The 25,015-nt window shown below is 30.2% G+C and overlaps 6 protein-coding genes and 1 long non-coding RNA gene across 15 annotated transcripts; 3 read left to right on the plus strand and 4 right to left on the minus strand.

The window, feature by feature from the left end:
• The first annotated feature begins 18 nt into the window (after window positions 1-18).
• Window positions 19-5,823, plus strand: LOC139108797 (uncharacterized). The gene is made up of 10 exons (XM_070667388.1): window positions 19-413; window positions 522-1,919; window positions 2,112-2,476; window positions 2,749-3,081; window positions 3,175-3,439; window positions 3,576-3,997; window positions 4,095-4,325; window positions 4,410-4,885; window positions 5,013-5,124; window positions 5,195-5,823. The coding sequence occupies exons 1-10, from the start codon at window positions 398-400 to the stop codon at window positions 5,348-5,350; spliced, it is 3,774 nt and encodes a 1,257-aa protein (XP_070523489.1). The 5' UTR covers window positions 19-397; the 3' UTR covers window positions 5,351-5,823.
• Window positions 5,824-6,680: 857 nt separating this feature from the next.
• On the minus strand, window positions 6,681-7,345 carry LOC139108999 (uncharacterized). The gene is made up of 2 exons (XR_011546761.1): window positions 7,193-7,345; window positions 6,681-6,927 (listed from the first exon to the last, which is right to left on the minus strand). It is a non-coding gene; the product is annotated as an uncharacterized lncRNA (long non-coding RNA).
• Window positions 7,346-7,492: 147 nt separating this feature from the next.
• On the plus strand, window positions 7,493-10,025 carry Ppat-dpck (Bifunctional Phosphopantetheine adenylyltransferase - Dephospho-CoA kinase). The gene is made up of 5 exons (XM_070667546.1): window positions 7,493-8,417; window positions 8,531-8,874; window positions 8,981-9,232; window positions 9,307-9,489; window positions 9,649-10,025. The coding sequence occupies exons 1-5, from the start codon at window positions 7,832-7,834 to the stop codon at window positions 9,880-9,882; spliced, it is 1,599 nt and encodes a 532-aa protein (XP_070523647.1). The 5' UTR covers window positions 7,493-7,831; the 3' UTR covers window positions 9,883-10,025.
• Window positions 10,026-10,110: 85 nt separating this feature from the next.
• Window positions 10,111-11,439, minus strand: LOC139108978 (intraflagellar transport protein 22 homolog). The gene is made up of 4 exons (XM_070667715.1): window positions 11,137-11,439; window positions 10,844-11,013; window positions 10,572-10,771; window positions 10,111-10,439 (listed from the first exon to the last, which is right to left on the minus strand). The coding sequence occupies exons 1-4, from the start codon at window positions 11,173-11,175 to the stop codon at window positions 10,276-10,278; spliced, it is 573 nt and encodes a 190-aa protein (XP_070523816.1). The 5' UTR covers window positions 11,176-11,439; the 3' UTR covers window positions 10,111-10,275.
• Window positions 11,440-11,617: 178 nt separating this feature from the next.
• Window positions 11,618-24,933, plus strand: LOC139108804 (uncharacterized). Its single transcript, XM_070667400.1, has 9 exons — window positions 11,618-11,737; window positions 11,855-11,898; window positions 19,996-20,493; window positions 20,561-20,734; window positions 20,810-21,011; window positions 21,165-21,360; window positions 21,439-21,524; window positions 21,586-24,425; window positions 24,506-24,933. Exons 3-8 carry the CDS (start codon window positions 20,307-20,309, stop codon window positions 24,401-24,403), a joined length of 3,663 nt encoding a protein of 1,220 aa, XP_070523501.1. The 5' UTR covers window positions 11,618-11,737; window positions 11,855-11,898; window positions 19,996-20,306; the 3' UTR covers window positions 24,404-24,425; window positions 24,506-24,933.
• On the minus strand, window positions 12,312-16,989 carry LOC139108896 (double-stranded RNA-specific editase B2). 7 transcript variants are annotated; one of them, XM_070667611.1, is made up of 7 exons: window positions 16,900-16,989; window positions 16,709-16,812; window positions 16,190-16,269; window positions 14,568-15,054; window positions 13,882-14,051; window positions 13,082-13,616; window positions 12,312-12,966 (listed from the first exon to the last, which is right to left on the minus strand). In XM_070667611.1, the coding sequence occupies exons 2-7, from the start codon at window positions 16,752-16,754 to the stop codon at window positions 12,857-12,859; spliced, it is 1,428 nt and encodes a 475-aa protein (XP_070523712.1). In that variant the 5' UTR covers window positions 16,755-16,812; window positions 16,900-16,989; the 3' UTR covers window positions 12,312-12,856. The 7 variants fall into 7 exon arrangements, with proteins under 7 accessions (XP_070523712.1, XP_070523685.1, XP_070523704.1 ...); XM_070667584.1 differs by having other exon boundaries at window positions 14,568-15,156; XM_070667603.1 differs by having other exon boundaries at window positions 16,703-16,812.
• LOC139108844 (WW domain-binding protein 11) lies at window positions 17,561-20,031 on the minus strand. 3 transcript variants are annotated; one of them, XM_070667478.1, is made up of 7 exons: window positions 19,844-20,031; window positions 19,618-19,743; window positions 19,450-19,547; window positions 19,171-19,342; window positions 18,792-19,045; window positions 18,192-18,723; window positions 17,561-18,063 (listed from the first exon to the last, which is right to left on the minus strand). In XM_070667478.1, exons 1-7 carry the CDS (start codon window positions 19,905-19,907, stop codon window positions 17,630-17,632), a joined length of 1,680 nt encoding a protein of 559 aa, XP_070523579.1. In that variant the 5' UTR covers window positions 19,908-20,031; the 3' UTR covers window positions 17,561-17,629. The 3 variants fall into 3 exon arrangements, with proteins under 3 accessions (XP_070523579.1, XP_070523570.1, XP_070523560.1); XM_070667469.1 differs by having other exon boundaries at window positions 18,192-18,726; XM_070667459.1 differs by having other exon boundaries at window positions 18,192-18,726; window positions 18,792-19,066.
• Window positions 24,934-25,015: the final 82 nt, after the last annotated feature.

Genomic DNA, 25,015 nt, shown 5'->3' on the forward strand with positions numbered 1-25,015 from the left:
TGAAGCTCGCAGCGCGAACGCGTCCCTGAAGCCACGAAGTGCAGCGCGGACCGGATGCTCGAAAGAGGATGCGCATCACGCGCGATCCACGCCAGCGTCCAATCTAAACTCGCTTCGGCGGCGCCATAATGTAGTCGGCCACTAATCGGAACGCGTTCCATACGTGCGGAAGTGCGTCTGCGATTAGAAGCCTTTGCTACGTCAGGCTGACCAATGAATACCGGTCTATGTGCTCGGTGAAAACTAAACCATACAAGAAAGAAGACAGCCTAGTTGTAGAACAGTTCAGACAGTTCGAAACAGGTTCTAGTCAGTTCTGGTGCAGTGACTGAGAACAAATTTTATATATGTGACAAATAATACAAGGCGAATAAAAAAAAAATATAAATTGTTAATAATGGCGTTGTCAAGAGGTAACTAAATTGCATATACAAATCTTTAGGATATGTATCGACACGTGACTGCATAACCTATAACATGCTTATAGCATCTTTTTAAAATGCATTTTATATATTTTACAGAACTATTAAAGCGTTTAAACACGGATAATTTTCCTTTAGCAAAACGATTAAAATTAGCAGAAACTACTTTTTATTCTGTGGATCTACCACTTGTTCGAAAAGAGGACTTAATTGTGGAGTGGCTGTGCAAAAATTGTGCCACAAATCAATGTACTTGGCAAACGTTGAATAATTGTTTAAAATTTGATCATATCAATATTAGGGCTGATGTAAAACAATGTTTGATTGACAAGCTTGTACAAACGTTAGAGAACAATATGGAAAATATATATGAGCAGGTCTTGGAATGCTGCACTTTAGTTCTTGCTAATAATAGTATGAGACCATACTTTATGAATAAGCCAAAGATTTTAGGTCTGTTAATAAAAACTTTGTTAAATAATATGATAAAACGTTTAAACTACAACAATATTAACCAAAAAGAAGACAGTCAACTGTCTCAGCCATGCAAATTGTCATCTGTAGAAGACAATATTGTAATAAGTGCTATTGAATGTTTAATGCAAATATATAAACAGCTGATTGTTACAAAAGATGAACTCAGATTGATTTTTGTACAAGATATTTTATATCCCATGTGTGCTTTGATTGATCATACTCATATAGACAATAAAAATCGGCTTGGAATTGTAGCATACAAGTGTATTCAACAATTATTGCTAGGAAAAAGCAGATCTGTACAAAATAAACAAACTAGAGATTGTAATCAATCAATATTTTCAGATTTATATTCTATGTTATCTGAACATATGGAAACATCAAATCTTCAAAGTAATCTATTAACTTATCAGTTTATTTTCCATACCATGATAGGTACCTACAAATCAGATGCTACTTTGCTGGATACATGTTTCAGAAATCTAATTAAATCTTCTGGAAAATATAAATGGGAAATTATGGATCCTTTTTTGAAGCTATTGAATGACATATTACTTGACTTTGATAATGTCATAGATGGCTTTACATTAACTGATTATTTTGAGAATTGTATAAATGAGATTTTGACACTCAATGAAATAACACAAGTGCATTACAGAATACTTGCACAACTTTCGTATATCAATCCACTCTTGATAGAAAAAAATATCTCACATATCTTAAATAAGATTCTTATGAAAGAACAGACTGCTGAGTATACAAACTTGTTAATAGCAATTTTGTACTCTAGCATGAAATTGCGACGAGAGCAAAAGCTTATTTTACAGTTATTAATATCGTTGAAGCAGCATGCTGCAATGTATAAAGCAAGTACTTCTGCATTTTTTCCAAATGAATTTAAAACTAAACTTATGGAAACGATTAGTAATTTTTCCAGTTCACAAACTATTGCAACTCTAAGAACATTAATATATTATTTGAATACGGATTGTGTAGAACTTTTACAGTCTAATACTTCATGTAAGTATTATTGAGTAATTACACAGGTCCACCAAAAAAATATCTTATGCTGGCGATCTATTTAGGCTAGTCTTACGTATTTTCGCCAGCATATTTTTTTTATGGATTTGTGTTATTAATTTAATAATAGAGAGAATTGTAAATAGATAAAATATTGAAAACTAATCTTTTTTTTTTTAATATGCATTGCAGGTAAATACATATTGATCTTAAAGGCAACAGTGGAATTACTTGTTATAGTTTTTGAAAGTATGCAGATTTTTGAATATACTAGAACATTAATTGCTCATGAGAAATTTGCAAATGCCTTAGATGAAATTGGAAATGCATTATCATTATTGGTAAATAAGGCATTATGTTTAAGTCACAATAAAATCGTTATTATAACATTACTAAGTGGAGTACAGTCATTGAGCGAAATACAGAATATGTTTAAGTATTATATGTTGAAAGATGATATTACAACGAAATTAATATTTCCGATTCTGGATGATCCTTGGCAACAATTAATTCAAAGAATTACTAATTTTGGAGAAGATAATTGCAAGAATGTTATGGTATGTATCGAAATATTAATCGAAGTATATAAATTATTTAAAAGATTATATATATTTCTTATCACAATTTATTTAATCCTCTGAGTGCTGAACACTCGCAGCCTATGCGGTCCTTACGGACGGCGCGCGGCTGGCGCTGAACGCGAATTTGCGTCCACAGTCTATATCGATAGATTTCGCTGGACGCATATATGCGCTCATAGCACTCAAAGGGTTAATAAAAAAAATTTTTTTTGTTAAAACTGTTCTATATTATTATATTAAAATTTCAGAATAAGCTTATTTTACATCGAATAAAGTTGAAAATGTCCGATAAGCCTATTAAACTTCATGGTTTAATAGGCGGCATTGAGTATTCCTGGAGTAACATTTTGAAACAAGATACAGATGTGCTTTCGTTGTTACATGACAAAGAAATGTCAAAATTAACACATTCATTACTAGCTGATATAACATCGAATAAACAGAGTTTTCGTGAATGGCTTAATATAGTAGATAAAGAATGCCTTCGAGAAAATAAACGTTTCGTAATGTTTCTTTTAAGTCATATTCTTATTCAAATTGGACAAAATTTTTCATTAACTATCACGGAATATATTAATGTTGTAAGTAACATTGCATAATTTAATATTAAATATTTTTTTTAACTATTTATTTTTAAAGTAATTTTTGTTTTTTATATTTTATTAAAATTGTAGAAGTTGTTGATGGAAAATGGGCATAATAATAAATTATTAGAAGTTTTACAAATTCTAAAAGAACAGATGTCACAGGAACAACAAATGCAAATAGCAAATATAAATTTTGCTAACATTGAAATATATTTAGAAATATTTCTTCATCTACCAACAATATATTTCAGCTCTAACGTAAGAACATTAATATTCTTAATTGTATATTTTACTATAGGAAAATATAAAGAAAATGAAAAAGTATCAGCTTTATATAATATGGTATTTTCAGGTAATTTAATTTTATTTCTTTAAATAATTGGTTTAATTTTCTTAGTATGTATTAATTTCTTAATATAATTAATTTGTATTGTGTAATAATGTATCAAAATATGCATACTCGTACGTAACAAAAATAATTTTTCCAGATTTATTAGAGAAACCAGGAATAGACGTATTACAATATATAGAACCGAAAACGTTGATAAATCAACTAGCACAAGGAAATAAAATATTTTCGAAAGCTTGCGAGTTCTCTCTTCGGAATGTAAAAACATATGCCACTTTAAAAAGTCTAATAAAAAATAGTGATCAATGTAAAAATACTATGTGCATTCTTTTAGAATGCATAGAGACTGTCAAACCGAAATTAGATGCCGAACAAAAGACCATTTTCAGAAAAGCAGAGAAAAAATTAGCTAAAGGCATTTTAAAATTGTTACCTGAAGAAATAAATGACGCGTTTGATGTGAAATGTTTAACAGCAGCATTAAAAGTAACTTTTCAAACTGGAGTAGTTACTGACACTTTGAAAAAATCCACAGAATTAATTCTCAACAATATATTTGCGGTAAGTAATATAAGATGGAATACTTTCGGCATTCATGCATTAAAAATTATATGTAAAAGTTATTCAAACGGTTTAAAAATAAATTTTTTTTTTTTAGGCGAGAGAAAATTTAAGCAATGTTAATAATAATCAGTTGTTGCAACAAGGTGTACAATTGTCTATTATTGTTTTACAACGTCATAAAATGTTTAAAGTTCAAGATGTGATTATCAGAAATTTATGGTTTATAATGTTGAAATATCCTTGCATAAATTTAATCAAACTTTTATTAGCATCTACCGAATTACAGGAATTTTATAACGTTTTAAAAATGTTGCAGAAGCAGATGGTAATATCTTTATTAATATAGTATTCATATCATATAACATTTTATAATAATATTTAAGTATATAATTTATTTTTATTTGTACAGATTAATAATTTATCACAAAAAGATGAATCAGTATGGGCAAATCTATTTACTATTTGGAGTAATATAATAAAAGTAGACATGAATGTTAAACGTAATAAATTACGTTTGGCTGCGATTAATAATCTATTCGAAACTATGTTAATGATAGATGTCCCTTGTGAACTTTGGCCTGGGTTATTGCATTTATCTCACGATATAATCAATGCCAAACATTTACCTATTTCTGACGTTACAATGGATCTTATTACATTGATCTGTTTAAAATCACTCGACGAAACAAATGTATCGTCGTGCGAAGATGTTCTCTCTTTATGCAGAACGTTGATAAAAGCCAAAACAGATTTGATAATAGATAAATTGCCTAATTTATTGCTGTTGTATAGACATATTGTAAAGATTGTTGTCCATGCATCGAAAAATATAGATAACAAATTCGACGAGCATCGATTTAGATGTTTTGCGCTCGATATAACAAAGTAAGTTTAAACAAATTTTTGATATTACATGCATCAGTAGTATATAACGACAAAGTTACGAGCATCTCGATGAAATTTACTTAATGACAAAATTGATTTCATACAAATATAACAAACACTTTTTTAGATTCACGACTACGTTGGTAAAATTGAAAAAAGATATGATTCGGTTAAGTCCTTACGTGATTGCTGATCTCTTGCAATTGATTGTGGAAGGCACTGTACCGTCTTATGTTAAAGTAATATCTTTATTTTCAACTTTATTAATTTATACTGGACTGTTTTTAACCATTTTTATTTTTATTTCAGACGGCTCTGCACGAATCTTTGTGTCAATTCATTAGTATTTGTGATCAGCATGGACTTGCATTTTTATCCCGTACACTGCCAGTATCATTGCAAGAAGTCTTCAAAGTACAATTAAATACATTCAAAAAGTTTTATAAGTACTCTGGCAAGATTTAAATGCTTTTCTTTCTTTTTTTTTCTTTTTTTAAGAAAAGCACATGTACGCTAAAAGGTAAATATGACGACGGCAGCTAGCAAACGTGATTTTATTATAGCGTCGTGCGCGTCGAATTTTACATGTACCGTATGTATATACCGCGCCGGCCGGTTTGCCGAAGACTGATTTATTCCCGTTCTCTCATCCCTTGTATTTGTCGCCTAGGATTACGTACACTAGCCGCTGTCACCGTAGAAAATGTCATATCTGCTTTTCGGTGTACGTACACTGAGAGGCAGATACGGCATTTGCCTTTCACAATCGGTGTACTTTTGTACAAATCTAATTATATAATTAATATAACTATATATATGTATACATAATTTTGATAAAAAATGTGTAAAAAATGTTTTACAAACTTATTTGATACAAATATAAAAAATATATTTGATAAATTTTTTTAATCCAATAAAACAGTTGTTCGGTATAATAATCATTTAAATTTATTAAATATATGCATTTAAAATTTATAAACGTGAATAACAAATAATTAATTGTTTGCATGCCCAAATACACGAAAAAATTCGATATATATACGATCATGTTTCACGTGTGTATTCAGCGTGATGCTGTCTTGTCCTGTAGCATACATTCTACAACAGTTGTAATGTGAAGATTTTAAAATGAGGATAAGGGTGCCACATGGATTGACCAAAGATCAGATTTATATTGTAGTAATTTTAGGAGGAGGATTAGGTATTTATAATTGGAATACTCTATTCAAGCAATACATGAAAGAACGTGAAAAGGAACTAGAATTAAATAAGGTAATTAAGTGACTTGTTTCAACGTGATAGCCATAACCTATACTGGTTATATTGATGAAATATAAGATACCGAAGTATCAAAGTAATTGAAAATTATTTCGACTAACTAACTGATAGAGTACACTACTAAATATAAAAAGATAATAAATATTTTGTGTTTGCCATATTTTAAATAATTCTGTACAAATAAATCAAATTGTATTATATTTTATAGCCTAATAATGAAAAACAAATACTCTCGAAATAAAATAATGCTTCTATTGGGATTTGGATTATTTGGTACATTTCTTGGCATGGGAGGCTTCTTGTAAGGATAATCTTCTCATTTTTTATGAAATATTGAATGGTAAAAATTAAGTTTAATAATACATATCAGATATTTACGCGATTAATTTTCTTTTGCAGATTTTATATACAGCCATGGTTAAAACGACGAAAGGCAACACGATCTGAAGAGTTCGCAAATTTTCTTTATGAACAGAGCAAAAAAAGATCCTTACAACAGGGCAAAGATTAGACAAACTTATAGGTTTTACATATGTTTATTAATACCTTATAATTTAAATAAACAGAAAAATATGTAACATAAAAAGTATGATACAACAGTTTCTATCATTTCAATAGCTGTTACATAATCTTGTCATTAGATTCTAGTCTATTCTTCAAACTTGCTACCATAAAATGGGATATATTTCGCCACTACTTTCCAGTCTGTGAAGTATATTACTGCTAAGGATGTCCCAGCTCCATAGACTATTGCAGTTGGAGTCCTAAAATGCAAAAGAATCGCTTGATTGCTTGGAGAAGAGTAGTTGACATTTAAGCAACATAAAAAATCCTATTAGACTAAGAAATGTTTTTCAAAATGTTTTAGTAAACGGAGAAATACGTGAAAATATAAAATCGAGAAAATGCTTGTTATTAAATTTATTCGACGCTGTCGCTTATTAGAAATAGCACGAGTTATTTTTTTACTTGTGTCTTAATCAAAATTATGTTAAAATCTGAATGAACTAAAAATATCGGAGAACTGACCATTTCGCCGCCAATTCCGCATGTTTTCGAGTTATTCGTAGAGGCATTTTTTTCTCGATATTGCTCCGAAATCAGCGATCTAGCAGTAATAACTTATTCTTGTGACGAAAAATTTGAGTGAATAGAAAATAAGAAGAGGGTAATCATCTACGTCAAGTTGTGCAGTTAATAAACTTGCCACGAGATATGCCGCCATCGCCGCCGTCGCTTGGGTGCCATCGCTCCGAAATTTGATCAGGTCAGTAAAACGGACGTAGATAGTTTTCCTTCTTAAATATTGTATACTTCAAGCCATAAGAAATGTTTTTCTTGGTCAAGTGTCGGTGAATGAAAACCATCGTCACAGTCAAGTGAAAATGTACCCTAATGTCCATTTTTTAATGACTCCAATGTTCATTTATAAAAAAAAAGAACTTACGTAAATTTGATTACAATTGATTACAATAATCTATAACGAGAGATAAAATAGATAAAATAAAAAGAAACCCCACCCTGAAATTAGAATTGACTCAAAGAAAAACGAAAGAGTGATAATTTACAATTTGCTAAGATTATTCGTTTAACATATTGTTTATTGAATTATTAAACAACTAAGTGCAATTCAAATATTAAAGTAGCAGTAATATATTTTTTCCCAAAATGCCGAACACTGGTCTATTAATTTTAACTAATCCTGCAAAAATAAAAGAGGGATTGCTGTGCACAATCCAGAAACATGTATTGAAAACGTTGTATATTCAATACTATCCAAGATTAAATATTTTTGCAGAAAATTGTAACTCCGCGACATTGCGGTGGAAAGGACCTGAATATTCTAAAAAGATCGCCGATATATATATGAAAACTTCTACAATTGCCTCTAGGCTTGATATACGTGTTTTACTCACTAATTTGAAATATCCTGAAAAATCTATTATAAATACCAAAATGCCTATAGAAGTTGTGATTTTCGATCAAAAATGCAGTAAAGAAGAGGCAAACACATTCATACAGAATCGTTTAGCAAACAAGTCAGTGAACTATAGCTTTGTTAACTCCCTATATGGAGGAGGTTTATTATCAAATACAGAATATAATATTCAGAATACAAAAATGTACAAGAATGTAATACTAGGTGGTACATTTGATCGGTTGCACAATGGTCATAAGATCTTATTAAGTGAAGCCATTTTGCGTTGTACAGAAAGACTTAGTGTTGGAGTAACAGATGCTAATATGATAACTGGTAACAAATTCTTGGCTTAAATTAATTTATGTTCTGATATATATTTTAATAGTTTATAAATAATAGATTAAATTGATATTTTTAGGCACATAATAATATAGAAATGTTAACAGGTAAAATATTGTGGGAGCTCATACAACCATGTACACAAAGAATAAAGGAAGTTAAAGAGTTTCTAGAAGATATAGATTCATCAATAACATATAATGTTGTTCCTATCAACGATATGTATGGACCTACTAAGGAAGATCCAACATTGGAGATGCTTGTTGTGAGTGAAGAAACAAAACGTGGAGGTGATAAAATCAATGAATTACGTTTACAAAAAGATTTAAGCAAATTGGACATTCATATAGTAGACTTAGCAATTGATGATGCTCATAACAAACATGAAGAGGCCAAAATTAGCTCTAGTAATCATAGAATACGATTACTTGGCACAAGACTTCAACCTCCTGTAGGTTTTTTTTAATTATATAATTGTCAAGAATTATAAAATAGTTTTCATAAAATTTCTATACAATTTTATATACAAATTAATAATTAAAAAATTCTTTTATTAGAAAACGAATAGGTCTTTACAACCATATATTATTGGCTTGACGGGTGGTATTGCAAGTGGCAAATCTTCAGTTGCTGAAAAAATGGAACAGCTTGGCGCTAGTCTTGTAAACTGTGATACGATAGCTCATAACTTATATTTACCTGGGACAGAATGCTTCCAAAAAATAGTCGAATTATTTGGTTCTTCTATTCTCAATTCAGATGGCTTTATAAATAGAAAATTGCTTGGTGGCATAGTGTTTAATAATAAGGTATTTACTCTTTTACAATACCTCGTTTATTATAAATGTATTTATAATTTTACAAAGATATATGTTTCATGTAGGAACAACTGGATAAGTTAAATAAATTGATATGGCCTTTAATTTTACAAAAAGCTAAGGAAGAAATACAGTGTCTTTTTGCAAGAAAACGTGATATTATTGTATTAGAAGCAGCAGTTTTAATTCAAGCTAAATGGCAAAATGAATGCAGCGAAATTTGGACTTGTATTATTCCACAAAATGAGGTTAAATCCTTTTGTTCTATGGACAAATCACATTTTGCCTGTGTATATGTCGTATTGCGAATTTATTTATTTGTTATTTAAAACTTTCTGTTTAAACTATATTTGATTATACATTATAGTTTAAATATTTTAAAAAATTGATGCTAAATATATTTTCAGGCAATAAAACGAATAATGGATAGAAATGGATTATCTGAGGAAGCAGCAAAATTACGAATTGAAATGCAACCAAGTAACACAGAGCAAGTTAACGAAGCTAACGTTGTTATAAGTACTCAGTGGAGTCATGAAGAAACTTTAATACAAGTAGAAAGAGCATGGAGAGAACTAACAACAGATTTAAACAAACTTGGAGTTTGTCGTTCTGGTTCTTCTACTTTTCACCACCTTTAGAGTTGGATAAACACTTCTATAACATTAATCATTCCGTGATATGTAATATATAATTAAAATATTGATACGTTAATAAAAAGAAATGTAGTTGTTTTTATAGAGAAAGACTAAATAATAAAAGTACTATTTTTTCGAGGGATCAACCATTAGTGGGAATCATTTTTCTGTAAATATATTTTTACAAGTATCAGTACAACAATACAACAAACAGTAAGTATTACGTGCAATACATAACAATACTTCAAAAATTATTTCTAAAACATGTAAAAAAATTAATTAAGCAATTAATTTTCCAGAGACGACAATCACTGAACATTTTTTTTTTAGTAGCGATTGACTCCTCGTACTTTTCATTTATATTTATACAATTAATTATAAAAAATAGACATACTATTATTGAGCAAATAATATATTATCACTCAATATCAGTTTTTCTTCTTTGTTTTCGTGCAGTAACGTTATTAAAGCACTTAGAAACAACCGAAAATCAGCTTTTAATTTATCGCCACCATCACTCACGTTACATTTGACGTGGGAGACATTAGGGAAACTAGATGCTTTAAAAACACAAAAATTAAAAAATTAATATATTAATAAAAAAAAATCGTAATTTATTAAAAATCTTTTTAATAGATAAATTATTTATTGAAAAATCTCGAGGTTTTATTCGATTACTAAAAAATACTTACAAATCATTTTTGATGAGCTTGATGCAGTATTATCAGCATCAAAAAAGAGTATTACACAATTATTAGGCCCTAATTTAGCTCCGCTAACAAAATAATCGTAGTATTCTTTTAATTTTTTCGAAGAATCTTTCATTTTGGCACTGTAGACAAGTATTATTCCGTGCACATTTTTACGTATAGCTGGCCAACAATTTTTAAACCTAAAATTACTTTACACATTTATTTATCTTTATTTAATATTTAGTTTTGCAAATGTATGTTCTAAAACTTACTTGTGATTTCCACTACAATCCCACAATTCGAGATCTCTTGAAATGCGTTCATTATTTACTAGAATATCATTAATTTCAAATTCTAATATTCGAACACCCTGAGTTGGATGATAATCATATGGTATTTCCGTAGCATCCGCCAAAAAATTTGCTATTATGGTCTTCCCGCTCTACATATGTGTTAATCATATCGTATATTTATTAGTAGCGTATGCACGACTTTAATAAAATTTGACCAAACATCTATTTTTTTTAAATATATGTATAAATATTTAATTAATGAATAATTTTACCTCAGTCGGTCCTATCATTACTAATTTTAATGTATGCATTGTTTGTTAATATTGAGATCACATTAATTGCAAGTATATTAACGTTCTATTTGCACTTGGTTTGCGATGCAGACTACAGTGTGATTGTTTGGTAATTGTTGCTATGACGACTGTCTTTCCGATTTATATGCTTATATGTAGAAACAGGTTAACGTTTGATGTAATTTTTTTTACATTATCGTAAAGAAATTGAAAAATCAGTTTTGGATAGGAATATAGTTGAAATAAAACTGAAACAGCCAGTAATAATTAAGATCATCGAAAAATTAATAGGACGAGCAAACGTAAAACTTCACATATACATATTATATTATTAGGAAAGCAATTACAAGTATCCTTAAATAAAAAAGCGTGTGAAACGCCTAAATTAGCAAAATCACAGCGCTCCATCGATTGCCTGATCGCGAGCTCGCAACAGACGCAGATTTAAGACGGTCGGGAGTGTCGTGGATTATCTCGCGAGTGTCCAGTGCGCGGAAGGATGTCCTGGCACGTTCCATCTGATTGTGAGAGGAGTGGCAGGCTCAGGACGAGCATCATGCATCGGCGGAGCAACTCTTAAGTAAGTATACATTTTTTAAATAAAATACTTATTAAATAAAAATTTTATCTTTTTTTTTTATTAATTTTATTAACGAATTTACATGTCTACATTAATTTTTTCTTTTTTATGTTACAGTCACCGAAAAAATTCTACAACTCCGCTGAAGCTCATGCAGATTGGTAAGTGGCAAGATTTTTTTTCGTAATTTGTAATTGGGTCTCTTGAACCAGCAACCCGTCGTCGATCATAGGTTACTCTATTGTAATTATTAAATAGAAATTATAATTAATTAATGCCCCCAATTATAATGACGCGCACGAATTAAACCTTTCAAAAAATAGCACACGCAAAGCGTGCGCATAGTTTGTTCTAGTATTATAAAAACTGAATAAAAATAAGATCTACAAAAATTTATTAGAAGTATGAAAAAAAAATTTAACTGTAAATATATATAGTTACATTTAGTTGATTAAATAAATGAGTGATTAATTAATTTTAGTATAAAAAAACATATGTTTTAAAATATAATTAAACATTCTAAAACGTAACATGTATATAAAAATTAATATATATCGATTGTAAAGACACAATATTTTTTATTGAATACATTAATATATTTATTACTTCATTATTTTTTTTAACGATACATTTAACACTGTAATACGTCAATATATCATGCAACCATTGTCATTATTGAAATAACTAACATAAAATTATATTAAAAATTGTAACATTATAATGCTTATTTACTGGTATAAAATAGATCGATATCATAATCTAAAATATTTTTAGCGAAATATTTTTTAAATTAAAAATATACATAATAAATTACATTAAAAATACTTTTCATGATTGTTTAGACTATGAAACCAGATAAGTCAAATACTAAACAAAATCGATCGAAAAGTGCTAATTATAAATTCAGTTTGCATCATGTACAATATTCTTGATAAATTCATTGTATTAAAAAAAAATCAAAATTATATAGACAAAATTAAATTTAAATGAAGTTTAAAACAATTATCAACATGAATAGATGTTGTTAAAAAATTAAACAATGATGTTTTATAAATAAAGATAAAAAATAAAAAAGTTCGTGTATAATATTTAATAGATTTCAATAAGAATTGAATTATTTTAACCAATTGCCATTAAATCTGATTTAGTATCTTCTGGATAAGTTAAATTGTATAATGCAAGCAATGCGGCCTTAGCGGCTGCTTTTTTAGCATCTTTTTTGTTTTTAGCTAAAACATAAAAATTATTATTTATATATTGACGATAAAAATATATTTCATAATAAATTGTAAAAATATATGTATACATATGTACACATACGCACACACACACACTTTCTCTTACCTGTTCCTGAATATTCCATTCCGCTAATTTCAACAGCGAGAGTAAACATTGTATTTGGAGGGTTACCAACACGGCTGAGTTCTGTATATGTTAATCCAGGCCTTATTTGATTCAATAACATAACTGGATGTATACTCGTAGGATTAGGTGGAAGTTCTTTTTGCACGGGAGTTTTTATAGCGGTAGAGTTCTCTTTTTTTATTCCTTTTGCAGTTGGTAAACCCGGTCTCGGGATTGGAACTGATGTTCCCTGATTATGCCATTCAAGGAAAAGTTTATACAGTGCAAAACTAGCCAATGAACTCCATGGTATTTCATCTTCAGTATTCGTATCTACAGTGTTACTATCATCATTTTCTTCTTTTATTCCATCCATAGGAATATTAACTGGTCCATCTGATTCAGCATCTATACGTGCTTTCATAGACGCTGCTGTCATTTTTTCAAGTAATAAAGCTTTTAATGCATTTTCTGCTGCATTTTGGCGAGCAAGCGGTTTAGATAATCCTTGTCCAACGTAAGTTTTACCATCAAGCTATAAATGGTAATAAATTATATTAAAAGACTTAACACGAACTTAAGATACATGTAAGGCCCTAAATCTACATTACTGTAGTAAGTTTTAAGCCGTAAGAATTTAACCAGTCATGTTAGATAATTCTCTTGAAATTTCTAATATGATTTCCTAATTTCTTACAGCTTAAAGCTTATTACGGTAATGTAGATCTCGGGTTTTACAAAGTAAATAAGATATACTGAGAATTATAATAAAATTTTAATTAAAATAATAAAATAATTACTTCAGCATGAACGAGATAAAGTGAGTTTGGCATGGGCCCTTGTGTTTCAGGGAATGTAAATTGAACTCCGGCTTTCATCTCATTCAATACCATGATTGCATTTTTGGGTTGTAGAGTTTTTCTTAGACGTTGATTCATACGAAGACGTTTTAATTTTTTATTTACTTTAACTACAAAATAATTATGTTAGTTATGCACATATAACACAATATAAATAATGAGAATTTATTTTACATATCAGTAAAACAATTCACATTGATTACAGGAGTATCTCAAACAATATAATTGAATTGCAGAGAATATTTAATGCTCCTCAATCTTCAAATTTGCGCAGTGAAATGTCATCATAAAAAAAATTAATTTTATATTAATTTAGTTATTTTTTTTAATTATAAAATTTTTAATTAATTACGATTAGTGCTTTTTATCATGTGCTCTAAAAAATTGTTCTAATAATTCGATGTATATAAATCTATAATTGAAAATATGTAATATGTAATATCACAAAAAAACTATATATCTTATTTGAAACATTAATTACATATCTTAGAAAGACATTGTAAAAAAATTATTTATCTTTGTTATACATTTTTACATTATCTAAACGGTTCTAAATATTTAAATTATAATCCTAATAAATTTATCAAATAGTACATTTTTATAATATTTATTTTCTAAATACTTACAACCGGGTGTTTTTCTCCGCCACCTTGGTTGAACATCTTGCAAACTTCCATCCATACTTTCGAGATCAGCTGCATTAGTATTATTAAATCCATCGAACTCTTCTTCAATAGAGCTTGGAGCAGAAGGTATACAAGATTGAGGGGTCACAGGTGTTTGTGCAATAGTTGTAGGCGGCTGGGCAATTGTTGAACTCATCTTTAAGATCGGTTTTAATCGCTGTGGTAACGGAGATGGATTTGATACCGGTTGCTGTTGGGGTGGCTGTTGGGACTGCTGTTGCATGGCCTGTTGGTTTATTTGTTGCTGCTGCTGTTGCAACTTTTGTTGTTGGCTTTGCTGTTGCATCTTTTGTTGTTGGGTTTGTTGCTGTTGCTGTAATGGTGGCGGAGGCTTTTGAAGCGGTGGTTTTAATTGTTGCGTAGGCGCAATTGACGGTAATGGTCGTGGTGCTACAGCCGATGGTATTTGCGGTGGCTGTTGTTGCTGCTGTGATTTGAATCCTTGTGAGTTTTGTACGTTGCTTTGTTTATAATTGCTTTGTTGAATGGACGTAGATTGCGACGTTTGGTAACTTCCTTGTGTATTATACTGTAAAACATAGGGTGGGTCGCCGCTACACAAGGAACCTCTACGGTTGTGCTACCCCACCAAAATCTAGTATCGTATGTTGGAGTAATTAAACGCTACCACATAGCTGATACCAACCATTTTACCTTTACTGTGGCCAACGTCTCTTTACTCATGACTGAGCTAAGTTTATATGGAAAATACAATGTCAAAAATTATATTTTGTTTGATACATTTATAGAAAAAAAAATTTAACTGTTTTCTCATTGTTAAGTAAAAATAGATATGAATAGTAAAAAGATCAATAAAATATTAAATTGAAATATTAATATAAAAATGTATATTTGATGTAAATATTGTAAATTAAACGATCTATATATACTTTCTTATTTAAATGAATTTTAACAATCAAGTATTTAATGCAGCAAATAGAATGCATACAATAATGTAACATTTCAACAAGAAATTTGCTTAGGCACGAGTTCAGCACGAACTACCAAGAAAATGGCCTACGGTAGGGTATGCTATGTAGGTAACCGACGACCTAGTCTTTGGTCGAATGCACCTCCTCGGTATTTTTGTATAGCTACTAGTACCTGCATTGCAGGGAAGGGGAAAGTAGGGACCACTAATTAGTACATGCAAATGGAAATTTCGTCAGACAGCAAATGGAATTTTAATTATTTATAAAAACAAGCATATTATTGTTATTTTTCAATCTCACGCGCAATCGATACTTTAAGCCAATATTTAAAAAATGTTGAATTTTGTATTATATATAAATTTTTATTGTAATATTAATCTTTATTTTAAAAAAGCATGTACTTTCTCAAAATATTAATAAATATAACTAGATATAATAAAATTTGTATGCAAATAGCTTTGTTTTTTACAAAAATAAACGTTGCGTTTATACAATAAAATCACTTCTAGACAGAATTAATGCTTGCATAGTTTGTTTTATCTATCTCATTTAGAGTTGCACATGTGATTATACATAAAAATCTAGTCTTACATATTACCAGAAGAAAAGAAAAAAAAGAGAAAAACTTACAGGCATTTGATAAGATCCTTGGCCTTGAGAACTTTGATTACTTGGATTATTTGGATTATTCGGATTACTTGGATTCCGCCCTGTAACATAGAATTAGTCATTAATATATTATAAGCACACGTAGGTTCGACTTCGAGAACTTTATTTAATTAATTTTTTCAGTGTAAAAAAAAAAAAAAAAATTTGGTCGAAGCATCAATGTTAACTGAGCGCGTTTGTTAAAAGTCATATAATTATTAATTTACATACAAGTATTGTAGGGAATCATGTCATCACGATTCGTAAATAACAATGTCGCGCCATATTCTCGAACACTGCAACGTGAAAACTCACGGTCAACCGCCATTTCGCGCTTAACCGGCGTATTGCAGTAATAAAGTATTGATTTTTTTTTCCCCTTTACAGGGAAATCTCACATTCGCTAACCACGTTATCATTGATGTTGATCCGACATGACATAACGTGCGGGAACGCACAGGCTCGCGGTCTATATTATATTGCGAAAGCCCATACCGTTACCATAGCTCTGGCTTTGGCTCTGGTTTTGCCTGCTTCGTGTGAACATCTCGGAGCAAGATGTGTAATGCGATGACAGCCCTCGTCGACACTAGTTCAGCTTACGGCTTGGAAAACAAAATCGGTCGGTAAGAGAGCAGAGTGGAGAACAGTACATTAAACTCGTGCTGTCAACGAAGTGGAATTGCGCTTACGTGTGTTGATAATTTCGCTTGTATTCACCGCACTCGCTATCGAGCACTACCGTGTCATGTAGGAAAGGGAAATGACGCCGTCCCTTGCAGCATGCAACTCGGAAGTGACACGACGGCCATAATGACTCTTTGTCGCGCGCGGCTTATATGACTGACGATGCATTTTCAAAGCTTGAAGTTAATTCGTATTGTCAGAAAATTACAAGTCAATTTGCGATTTAAATTGCGCCAAAGTCCGATTATTATTTCATTGGATTATACATATAATAAAGTACCACGATGGTATGCAAAATAGTAAAATATAAATGGCTTTTGATTCAGAAATGTGATATACATATATAATCAATAATTTATTTTAGTATGAAATATTATTGACATTAGTATAAATTAGCATCAAGCCTTGATATTGATAAAATATTAACGAATAGTTCGGTTCAAAAACGTAGCAGGACGTATGATTTTAATATAAATCGAGTTTCATTTTTTATCGGAAGTCAATAAGTTATTATAGAATAAAATATTGATATTATTAATTTTAGCTGTTTATAAATATGGTTTTAATAATTTAATATATTATTTTTTCAAACTTTAGACTTCTTTGTTTTTTTTTATCTTTGTCACGTATTTAAAGAAATAGACACTATTTAAATGATGAATGACAGAAATGGTCACAATTGCATCGTATATTGTACAAAATTCATACACTGATCAAACATACATTTTTCTAAATTCAGAGTAGTCCTTCCATCTCTTGCATAAATTGCATATATGCGTCATCTTTTGTTTTAGGTTGCGGTGTTCTAAGCGGCTGCGCTTCCGGTAATCTTTCTGTAATCCTGGAAATATTGCTAGATTTCTTCTTATCATCTCTTTTCACGCGCAAAGATGTCGGTAAAAATCTGGTAACATCAGCAGCCAGATTCCTAATTTGTGGTTTTGCCTCAATAGTGGTGGTACTTTTACCATCTTTGTCTTTTCGATTGATTAACTGGGGCGCAGCCGAAAGTACATTGGGCGTTTTGGGTTGTGCAGTAGTTCCAGACTGTGTCTGTATCTGAGGGTTTCCTATATTCGACATGTTTGACATTTGCATTTGCGGCGGTGGCATTCTTGGTATACTTGGAGGTCCGGGTCTCAATAACCTCGGCATTCCAGGTGGTGGTCCTGTAAAATAATCATTTTTATTCCTTTTATCTTTTATGCATAAGCATAAGTACATTATAACTAAAACTTAGATTTATAATTTAAATTTCTATTAAAAGACTTAAAAATAAAAAAAACTTTAATCTCACCAGGTGGTAATCGAAGTCCAATACGAGGTGGTGGTGGAGGAGGCATTCTAAGATGCAATGGCGGTGGAGGTGGCCTGTAAAGCAAAGGTGGAGGCGGCATGCCCATTGGTGGCATTGCGCCATGTTGCGTGTGTTGAGTATGAGGATGAGGTGCATGTTGCCCGTGTCCAGATAGATGTTCCGACGCACCAGGCGGTTCTATATCTTCATCTTCTTTATTATTAGATTTATTATTACTAGATTTAACATTAGTTTCGTTTTCTGTTTCGAGCAGCGACAGGCGCGCATTCAGATCTTGAGCTCTTTCGGTTTCTCTCTTTTTATGAACGACTTCCATCTCCCGCATAAATTGATCGATGTCCTGTCCCGCCATTGCTAACATTTTCTGCTGCAATGTCGTCGGTTTAACTTTTGCTATATCCCTATCCTTTTCTTTTTCCATATCTTTTTCCTTATTTTCGGATTCTTGTTTATCTTCCTTACCGTCATCGGCAAATCGTATCGTTCTCGATTTTGCTGGTGTATCTTTTACCTGCTAATTTTATAAATATTATTTCCTATTTCTCTAGAAAGATAGAAAACGATCGTTGATTTACTTACATTTTCAACTGTATCTTCATCATCACTCGATAGTTCTGGAGGTGGAAAAGGTGGTACACCGGGTGGCTCCTTATTGGGTGCCAATGTAGGAACAGATGAAGAAGTTGCATATGCACTGGTCTTTTTTAAAATACTTGGAGGTACAGGAATATTCATTAGAGTATGATGCTGTGATATATAATGAGGATGAGGTGGATACATATGTGTAGGTGGCTGTGGCATATCTGGTAAAGGAATCTGTGATGTTAAAGGACCTGCAAAGACATTTACACTATCTATAGTGTATAGAAAAATATATATTAAAGTTGTGATGTAACATTAATTAGTTGTATTATATATATGTATATATATAATTTTTTTTTAATAGCTAAATGCCTACCTGGATACATTCTGGATATATCATTGGCAGCAGATGGCAATGGTATTTCATCAACTTGCACCTGCTGTGCATGTCTCACAGCTTCAAAATAAGAAACCAAATCTATCCTTCTACGTTCATATTGTATCAATTGTTCTTTCAGTTCTGCCCATTTTTCTTGATCATCTTTTGCCTAAAAAGCAGACAATATACTGATTATATGGTGATAAAACTCAAAATTTTATTTTGTATAAGCTTACCAATACTTTATTGAAGAAAATTTAATATTATGTTACTTACATACATTTTCAAGACACGGTCTAAAGTTTCCTTAAGTTTTTTTCGTTTGTCTTTTAATACTTTTTCATTCAAAGGAGGTGGCTGCATCACATTATACTCTAAAAATAAATGTATAAAACTATAGTATAGTTTAAAATTTATTATTTTAAAAATTAAATAAAAACTAACCCATTTGATCAATTTTTTCCATTTCCTCAATAATCTGTGCTGGATCTTTGCCTTTCAAGACTGCTGCTCTTACCAATTGTCGTTGCTTTTTATTTTTTTTTAATTCCTTCTTACGCGCTTCCTTTCCTACAATTACAATGAAAATCAAATTAAATTTTTTTATTTTTTAAATTAAAAATTACGAAATTCTTAAAAGTGATCTTTGGTTATGTCCTCGATTACTAACGTGCTTGATCAGTGGGATTCATGTATTTCCCACTTTTCGTGGTGTTGATCGAACGGCGCCCCATGTTTCACACAATTATTTTACTTTTTTTGATAATCGGAATAACACCGTGATTCAATTTACGTAAATCTCAATCTTATTTACGTTGACAGAAAGCAACGGAGAGAAAACGGTACATATGCAGAGGAACAGCGCAACGCGGAATGGAGAGCAGAACCAATCACAAGCATTCTGCGTTTCCTCTGCAAAGATCGTAAAGCAGAAAGAGAAGTTTAGTTTTCTGAACGCACTTGTAATTTTGTGATGTGAGCTGCATGTGGTTGCATGCTTGCACGTCGTACGAATGTGATATCATTCTAAGAAGCAAACCGGCGTATATAAAAGTTTGTATAATTATACATATATTATATTACTAATTTATCGTTAATATTAATATGTATTAACTGTGATCGTTAGAAAAAAAATGGCTCAATACATTGCACACGATATCAACAAAAAACAGAGGACAAGTGACATAAAAATAGAAGGAAATGTTACATTTTCACAAATGAAACTTCGACGAGATATTCTAGATGGATTAATGTCTGCTGGGTTTCAAAAACCATCTCCAATTCAGTTGAAAGCTATTCCTTTAGGCCGTTGTGGATTTGGTATTAATTATAGTTTAATATACAAATTAATTATAATATCTATATTATTAAAAGTATTGGTTTATAGATTTAATAGTACGTGCTAAATCAGGAACTGGAAAAACTCTAGTATTTGGTATTATTGCTCTTGAAACTTTAGATATTTCAATACATTTGCCACAAATTTTAATAATAGCACCTACAAGAGAAATTGCAATTCAAATAACCCATGTTATTCAAACAATTGGTTCAAAAATAGAAGGTATGTAAAACATTGCTTAATACACTTTCTAAATTTATCTTTTATATCTCTCAATTATTTTTTTTGCTATTTTAGGATTAAAAGTTGATTACTTTGTGGGAGGAATATCAATAGAAGAAGATAAGAAAAAACTGAGCAAATGCCATATAGCTGTTGGTGCACCTGGGAGAATTAAACATTTAATTGAAAAGGGATTTCTTTCTGTTTCAAAAGTTAGATTGTTTGTTCTTGATGAGGCCGATAAATTAATGGAAATTAATTTTCAAACAGATATCAAGTTGGTATTTAATTTAAGTATTAAGTGTTAAATAAATTTTTGTGTATACATAAATCTATATAAATTTATATTTAATCTAGTGTATTTTATAGTATATAATCAAATTTGTTATTGACAGTTTACTTGGTAAATGATTAATATAATTTTTTATAGCCATATATTTTCTAAACTACCATCTAGTAAGCAAATTATAGCTTCAAGTGCTACTTATCCTGGGGATTTAGAAACATTTTTGCAAACTTATATGTCTTCTCCTGTGTTAACATCACCAAATATTGATGGACCAATTTTAATTGGAATCAGACAGTTTGTGACTGTGGTTCCAACACATCCTAATGCAATGAAAGAGGTTTTTTTCTTTATTTATAAGAATTAATATGAAATTCAATATTACAAACCAATTTTATATAATTGTTTATATTTTTAGCTACAAACGAAAGTTGACGAGCTAGTAAAAATTTTTACAAAGATTTCATTCAAGCAAAGCCTAGTTTTTACAAATTATCAATCAAGGTATGTAGTTCTTATTTAATTTTTGATATTAATTGATCTAATTGCTAATTTTTTATTTCAGAGCTCAATCAGTAAGCAATAAGATTAATTCGTTGGGTTTTTCAACTTCATATATTGCTGGAAATCAAAATATGACTAAAAGATTGGAAGCAATTGAGAATTTAAGAAATTTAGAACATAGAATTATGTTAACTACAGATTTAACTGCAAGAGGGATAGACATAGAAAATGTTAATATGGTTATAAACTTGGACATACCTATGGATGTTACGACATATTTACATAGAATTGGCAGAGCTGGTCGTTATGGATCTTATGGAATTTCTATTACAATTATTTCTGAAAGTGAACTTTCATCGTTTAAAAAATTATTAACTTCGATTGATGGATTAAGCTTCTATTTATTTAAACTCAGTTCCGATTACACGGAAGATGTCTGGAGTGATGATATTTCAACGTTCGAAAAAATTGATTTAGAATCTGAAATAAATTTAAAAAAATTTTTAAGCCTTGATGCAGCAATTGTTGAATCTGAAAATGGTGAACCTATTAAAATACCTATATCAGAACATATAGTTCCTTCAAAGAATAATGGTATATCATCAAAAAACAATGTTTCTACTGCAAATGACGAAAAATCTAATAACGTTTCATCTAAGAATACAGCAAGCAGTGATATTTCCCAAAAAGTCAGTAGTAATACTATTGCAAAATATAATAAAATGTCACCGAAAAGCATACCGACCATGTTATCATCAAAAAATAATGTTGAAAACATTAAAATAAAATGTGAAAAACAGAAATTGCGGAAAAAGAAAAAATACCATGAAACTATTTCCGATGACGTACCTGTAAGAGCAAGATCTGTTTTAGATAAGCAGATAAAAATTAGTTCATTACTTCAACATTACAATCAAGGTAAAATAGATTCTACAATCGATGCCTCTATAGAATGTAAAGAAATATCAAATATAGAATCTGCAGTTGAAAATTTTACAGACTATAAAGTTCTAACGTCATCAAAAAATATATATACGTTTACAATGACACCTGATTCAGAAAATCCTTCTGTTATGGAAAAGTTGAATGAAAATGTTGTGTTTAAAGTAGCTCTATCAGATGTAGAGAACTGTAAATTATTAGATACCAGTGTTAAAAAAATTATGCAGTATATGAAAGATTCATTAATTGTAGAAGAAGAAAATGGTACATCAATCTCAAATTATGAAAAAGAAGATGATAATGAAAAAACATTTATACAAATTTCTCAGAATACTGTTTCTATAAAAGATCTTGATTTAACGCATAATTTACCTATAAATAAATTAGATAATAGTGAGGATGATCACATACGTATAATAATAAACAATTATTTGACAACGTACGGCACAAAAGTTATTGAAAGTGACAATAATGTATGTAATGATGAAGAATCTTTGTTGAGAGCGGCTTCGAAATGGAAAGAATTACTGGATTTTGAAATTAATTTGATAAATGACACACACAAAGGCATCACCGAATCAATTTATAAATTATTATATGAAGAACATTTTTCAGCTCTCAAAACTTTCCTTAATATGCAGAAACGGGCTTTTTTGTGTATCTTTCCAGAACTTCGTAATGATGAGGAAGTGCAAAATACTTATATATATTCAGCATCTAATTCTAATAATAATTTGTTGGACATGTACAAAGACATAGAAGATTTCAAAAGTCATTTCTGGACCTTAGGATCTAAATTCAACGCATTTTTTCCATATCCTATAAATATTGATGAAGATATGCCAAATTTAATGATGTCAGATTCTGAGATTGAAGAATACTGCAAGGCATTACAATATTTTAGAAATGGTCAAAATCCTAATAAAAAATTATTAGAAATAATAGATTATATAACATGTTTAAGTGAAACTGAGAGATATGATGTGATTAAGAAAATCAGAGAACAGAATTTAACGTTTGAGGAAATAAAAGCGCTTCTTAAAGAAACAGCAGTAATGGAAGTTGAACAATTGCTTAAAAATTTGGATGTAGTCAGTAAAGATGAGAACAAAGTACAAAATACAGAACATGAAGTTCGTAGTGATATACTTTTCGATCAAAAGTACGAAAAGAAAAAAGTTGAACAAACAAAAGATAATGACGAAGAAACTTGTTCAAGTGCTTCTAGTGCGTCGTCACTTAAATCATCTGAAAAAGATATTGTACATTTAAATGTTGCTTCGAAAAATCAGCAGAAAGTATTACATATTAGTGGCAATAGCCAAAAGTCCAGTAGGAAAAATATTGAACGGAGAAAAATAAAAAATGTAAAAACTAGATATATACCTGTACAAACAAATAATATTATTTATAATAATGTGGATGAATTTGGTAAACGTGAGAAACAAGTAAATTTTCACAAATGTGATTTAACAGATAGCACAGATAGAGATAATTTAATTACTTCGACGAAACATTCAAGAACATTTAATTCATATGGAGATGCAAGAGAACTATCTCAACTTTCGTCGAATCCGGCGGAAAGTTTCCCATGGATTTCAATTTCTAATTCATCCTATGATTTAGAAGAAAAAGCATGTTCATTAAACCAAACGTATAGTGGCCAAGAGAGTGAACAAATACTTTCCAATTCTCATTCTTCCCGTATGTACGCTCAATCATCGCGATTTAATCGCCCATCGCAACACATGAAACAGGAAACTAATAATTATTCTACAAAAGCTCATAGGCTAGATAATGATTTAATGAACAATGTTTATTCATGTGAAACGGATATTGATAGATTTCTATCATCGTTGAGAATGCAAACAGATCAGATGCATTTTGATATTTACAAATCGCAAATGTTTGAGAATTGGGCTATGTACGATGAATAATTGCGCGAAATTGAACTGATAGGTAAGATAAAGAATGTTGACTGTTGAATTATACAAGGTACATGAATATAGATAATCTTTGCATTGCATTTTCGTTTTTAGGATCCTTTCTCACGATGTGTTTATGATCAAGCTGTGGTAAAGAATGACATATGAATCGATCAATAGTGAAAGGTCACGCATCACTGATACTTAACACGCATCGACGAGACTTAAACTGTGTGCCGGGGATAACCTTTCCCTACTGATTGAAGGCTACCTACGGTTATGCAATTGTATTGATCTTTTGCGATTTACTCTTTTATAATCATCTCATCGATTGAATAATATCACTTGTCAGTAACAAATAATTTTTTATAGTATATATTATTTTATAAAAATTGATATTATATATGTATTGTTATATGTGTAAATATTGTACATGTATGTGGCTTATTTTGCGATTTGCAAATAGCTTATATAATTTACAAGTTGAATGATTAATATAAAAAATTTGATTAATTGCTATTTTGAATATTTTCCTTACTTATAAATGTTTTGAAATTAATGACAAATATCTAATTTTATTTTTAGTTAAACGTCTAATTTTTATTCAACAGTTTTCATACAAAA

Source organism: Cardiocondyla obscurior, linkage group LG02 (assembly GCF_019399895.1).
Source record: "Cardiocondyla obscurior isolate alpha-2009 linkage group LG02, Cobs3.1, whole genome shotgun sequence".
Classification (NCBI taxonomy): Eukaryota; Metazoa; Arthropoda; class Insecta; order Hymenoptera; family Formicidae; genus Cardiocondyla; species Cardiocondyla obscurior.

Coding starts and splice junctions, on each gene's coding strand:
- LOC139108797 (XM_070667388.1), top strand. Junction 2,477..2,748: donor ATAATTGCAAGAATGTTATG/GTATGTATCGAA, acceptor TTAAAATTTCAG/AATAAGCTTATTTTACATCG. Junction 4,886..5,012: donor TTTGCGCTCGATATAACAAA/GTAAGTTTAAAC, acceptor ACACTTTTTTAG/ATTCACGACTACGTTGGTAA.
- Ppat-dpck (XM_070667546.1), top strand. CDS start 7,832: ATGCCGAACACTGGTCTATTAATTTTAACTAATCCTGCAAAAATAAAA. Junction 8,418..8,530: donor AGATGCTAATATGATAACTG/GTAACAAATTCT, acceptor AAATGTTAACAG/GTAAAATATTGTGGGAGCTC. Junction 8,875..8,980: donor GCACAAGACTTCAACCTCCT/GTAGGTTTTTTT, acceptor TTCTTTTATTAG/AAAACGAATAGGTCTTTACA.
- LOC139108978 (XM_070667715.1), bottom strand. CDS start 11,175: ATGCATACATTAAAATTAGTAATGATAGGACCGACTGAG. Junction 11,014..11,136: donor TAATGATAGGACCGACTGAG/GTAAAATTATTC, acceptor ACACATATGTAG/AGCGGGAAGACCATAATAGC. Junction 10,772..10,843: donor GATTGTAGTGGAAATCACAA/GTAAGTTTTAGA, acceptor AAGTAATTTTAG/GTTTAAAAATTGTTGGCCAG.
- LOC139108896 (XM_070667556.1), bottom strand. CDS start 16,535: ATGGCGGTTGACCGTGAGTTTTCACGTTGCAGTGTTCGAGAATATGGC. Junction 16,270..16,438: donor CATGATTCCCTACAATACTT/GTATGTAAATTA, acceptor TCTATGTTACAG/GGCGGAATCCAAGTAATCCG. Junction 12,967..13,081: donor AATGGAATATTCAGGAACAG/GTAAGAGAAAGT, acceptor TTTATGTTTTAG/CTAAAAACAAAAAAGATGCT.
- LOC139108844 (XM_070667459.1), bottom strand. CDS start 19,907: ATGGGGCGCCGTTCGATCAACACCACGAAAAGTGGGAAATACATGAAT. Junction 19,067..19,170: donor TATATCCAGAATGTATCCAG/GTAGGCATTTAG, acceptor TATACACTATAG/ATAGTGTAAATGTCTTTGCA. Junction 18,727..18,791: donor ATGAAGATACAGTTGAAAAT/GTAAGTAAATCA, acceptor TTATAAAATTAG/CAGGTAAAAGATACACCAGC.
- LOC139108804 (XM_070667400.1), top strand. CDS start 20,307: ATGGCTCAATACATTGCACACGATATCAACAAAAAACAGAGGACAAGT. Junction 20,494..20,560: donor TTTAGGCCGTTGTGGATTTG/GTATTAATTATA, acceptor ATTGGTTTATAG/ATTTAATAGTACGTGCTAAA. Junction 21,525..21,585: donor TTTACAAATTATCAATCAAG/GTATGTAGTTCT, acceptor TTTTTATTTCAG/AGCTCAATCAGTAAGCAATA.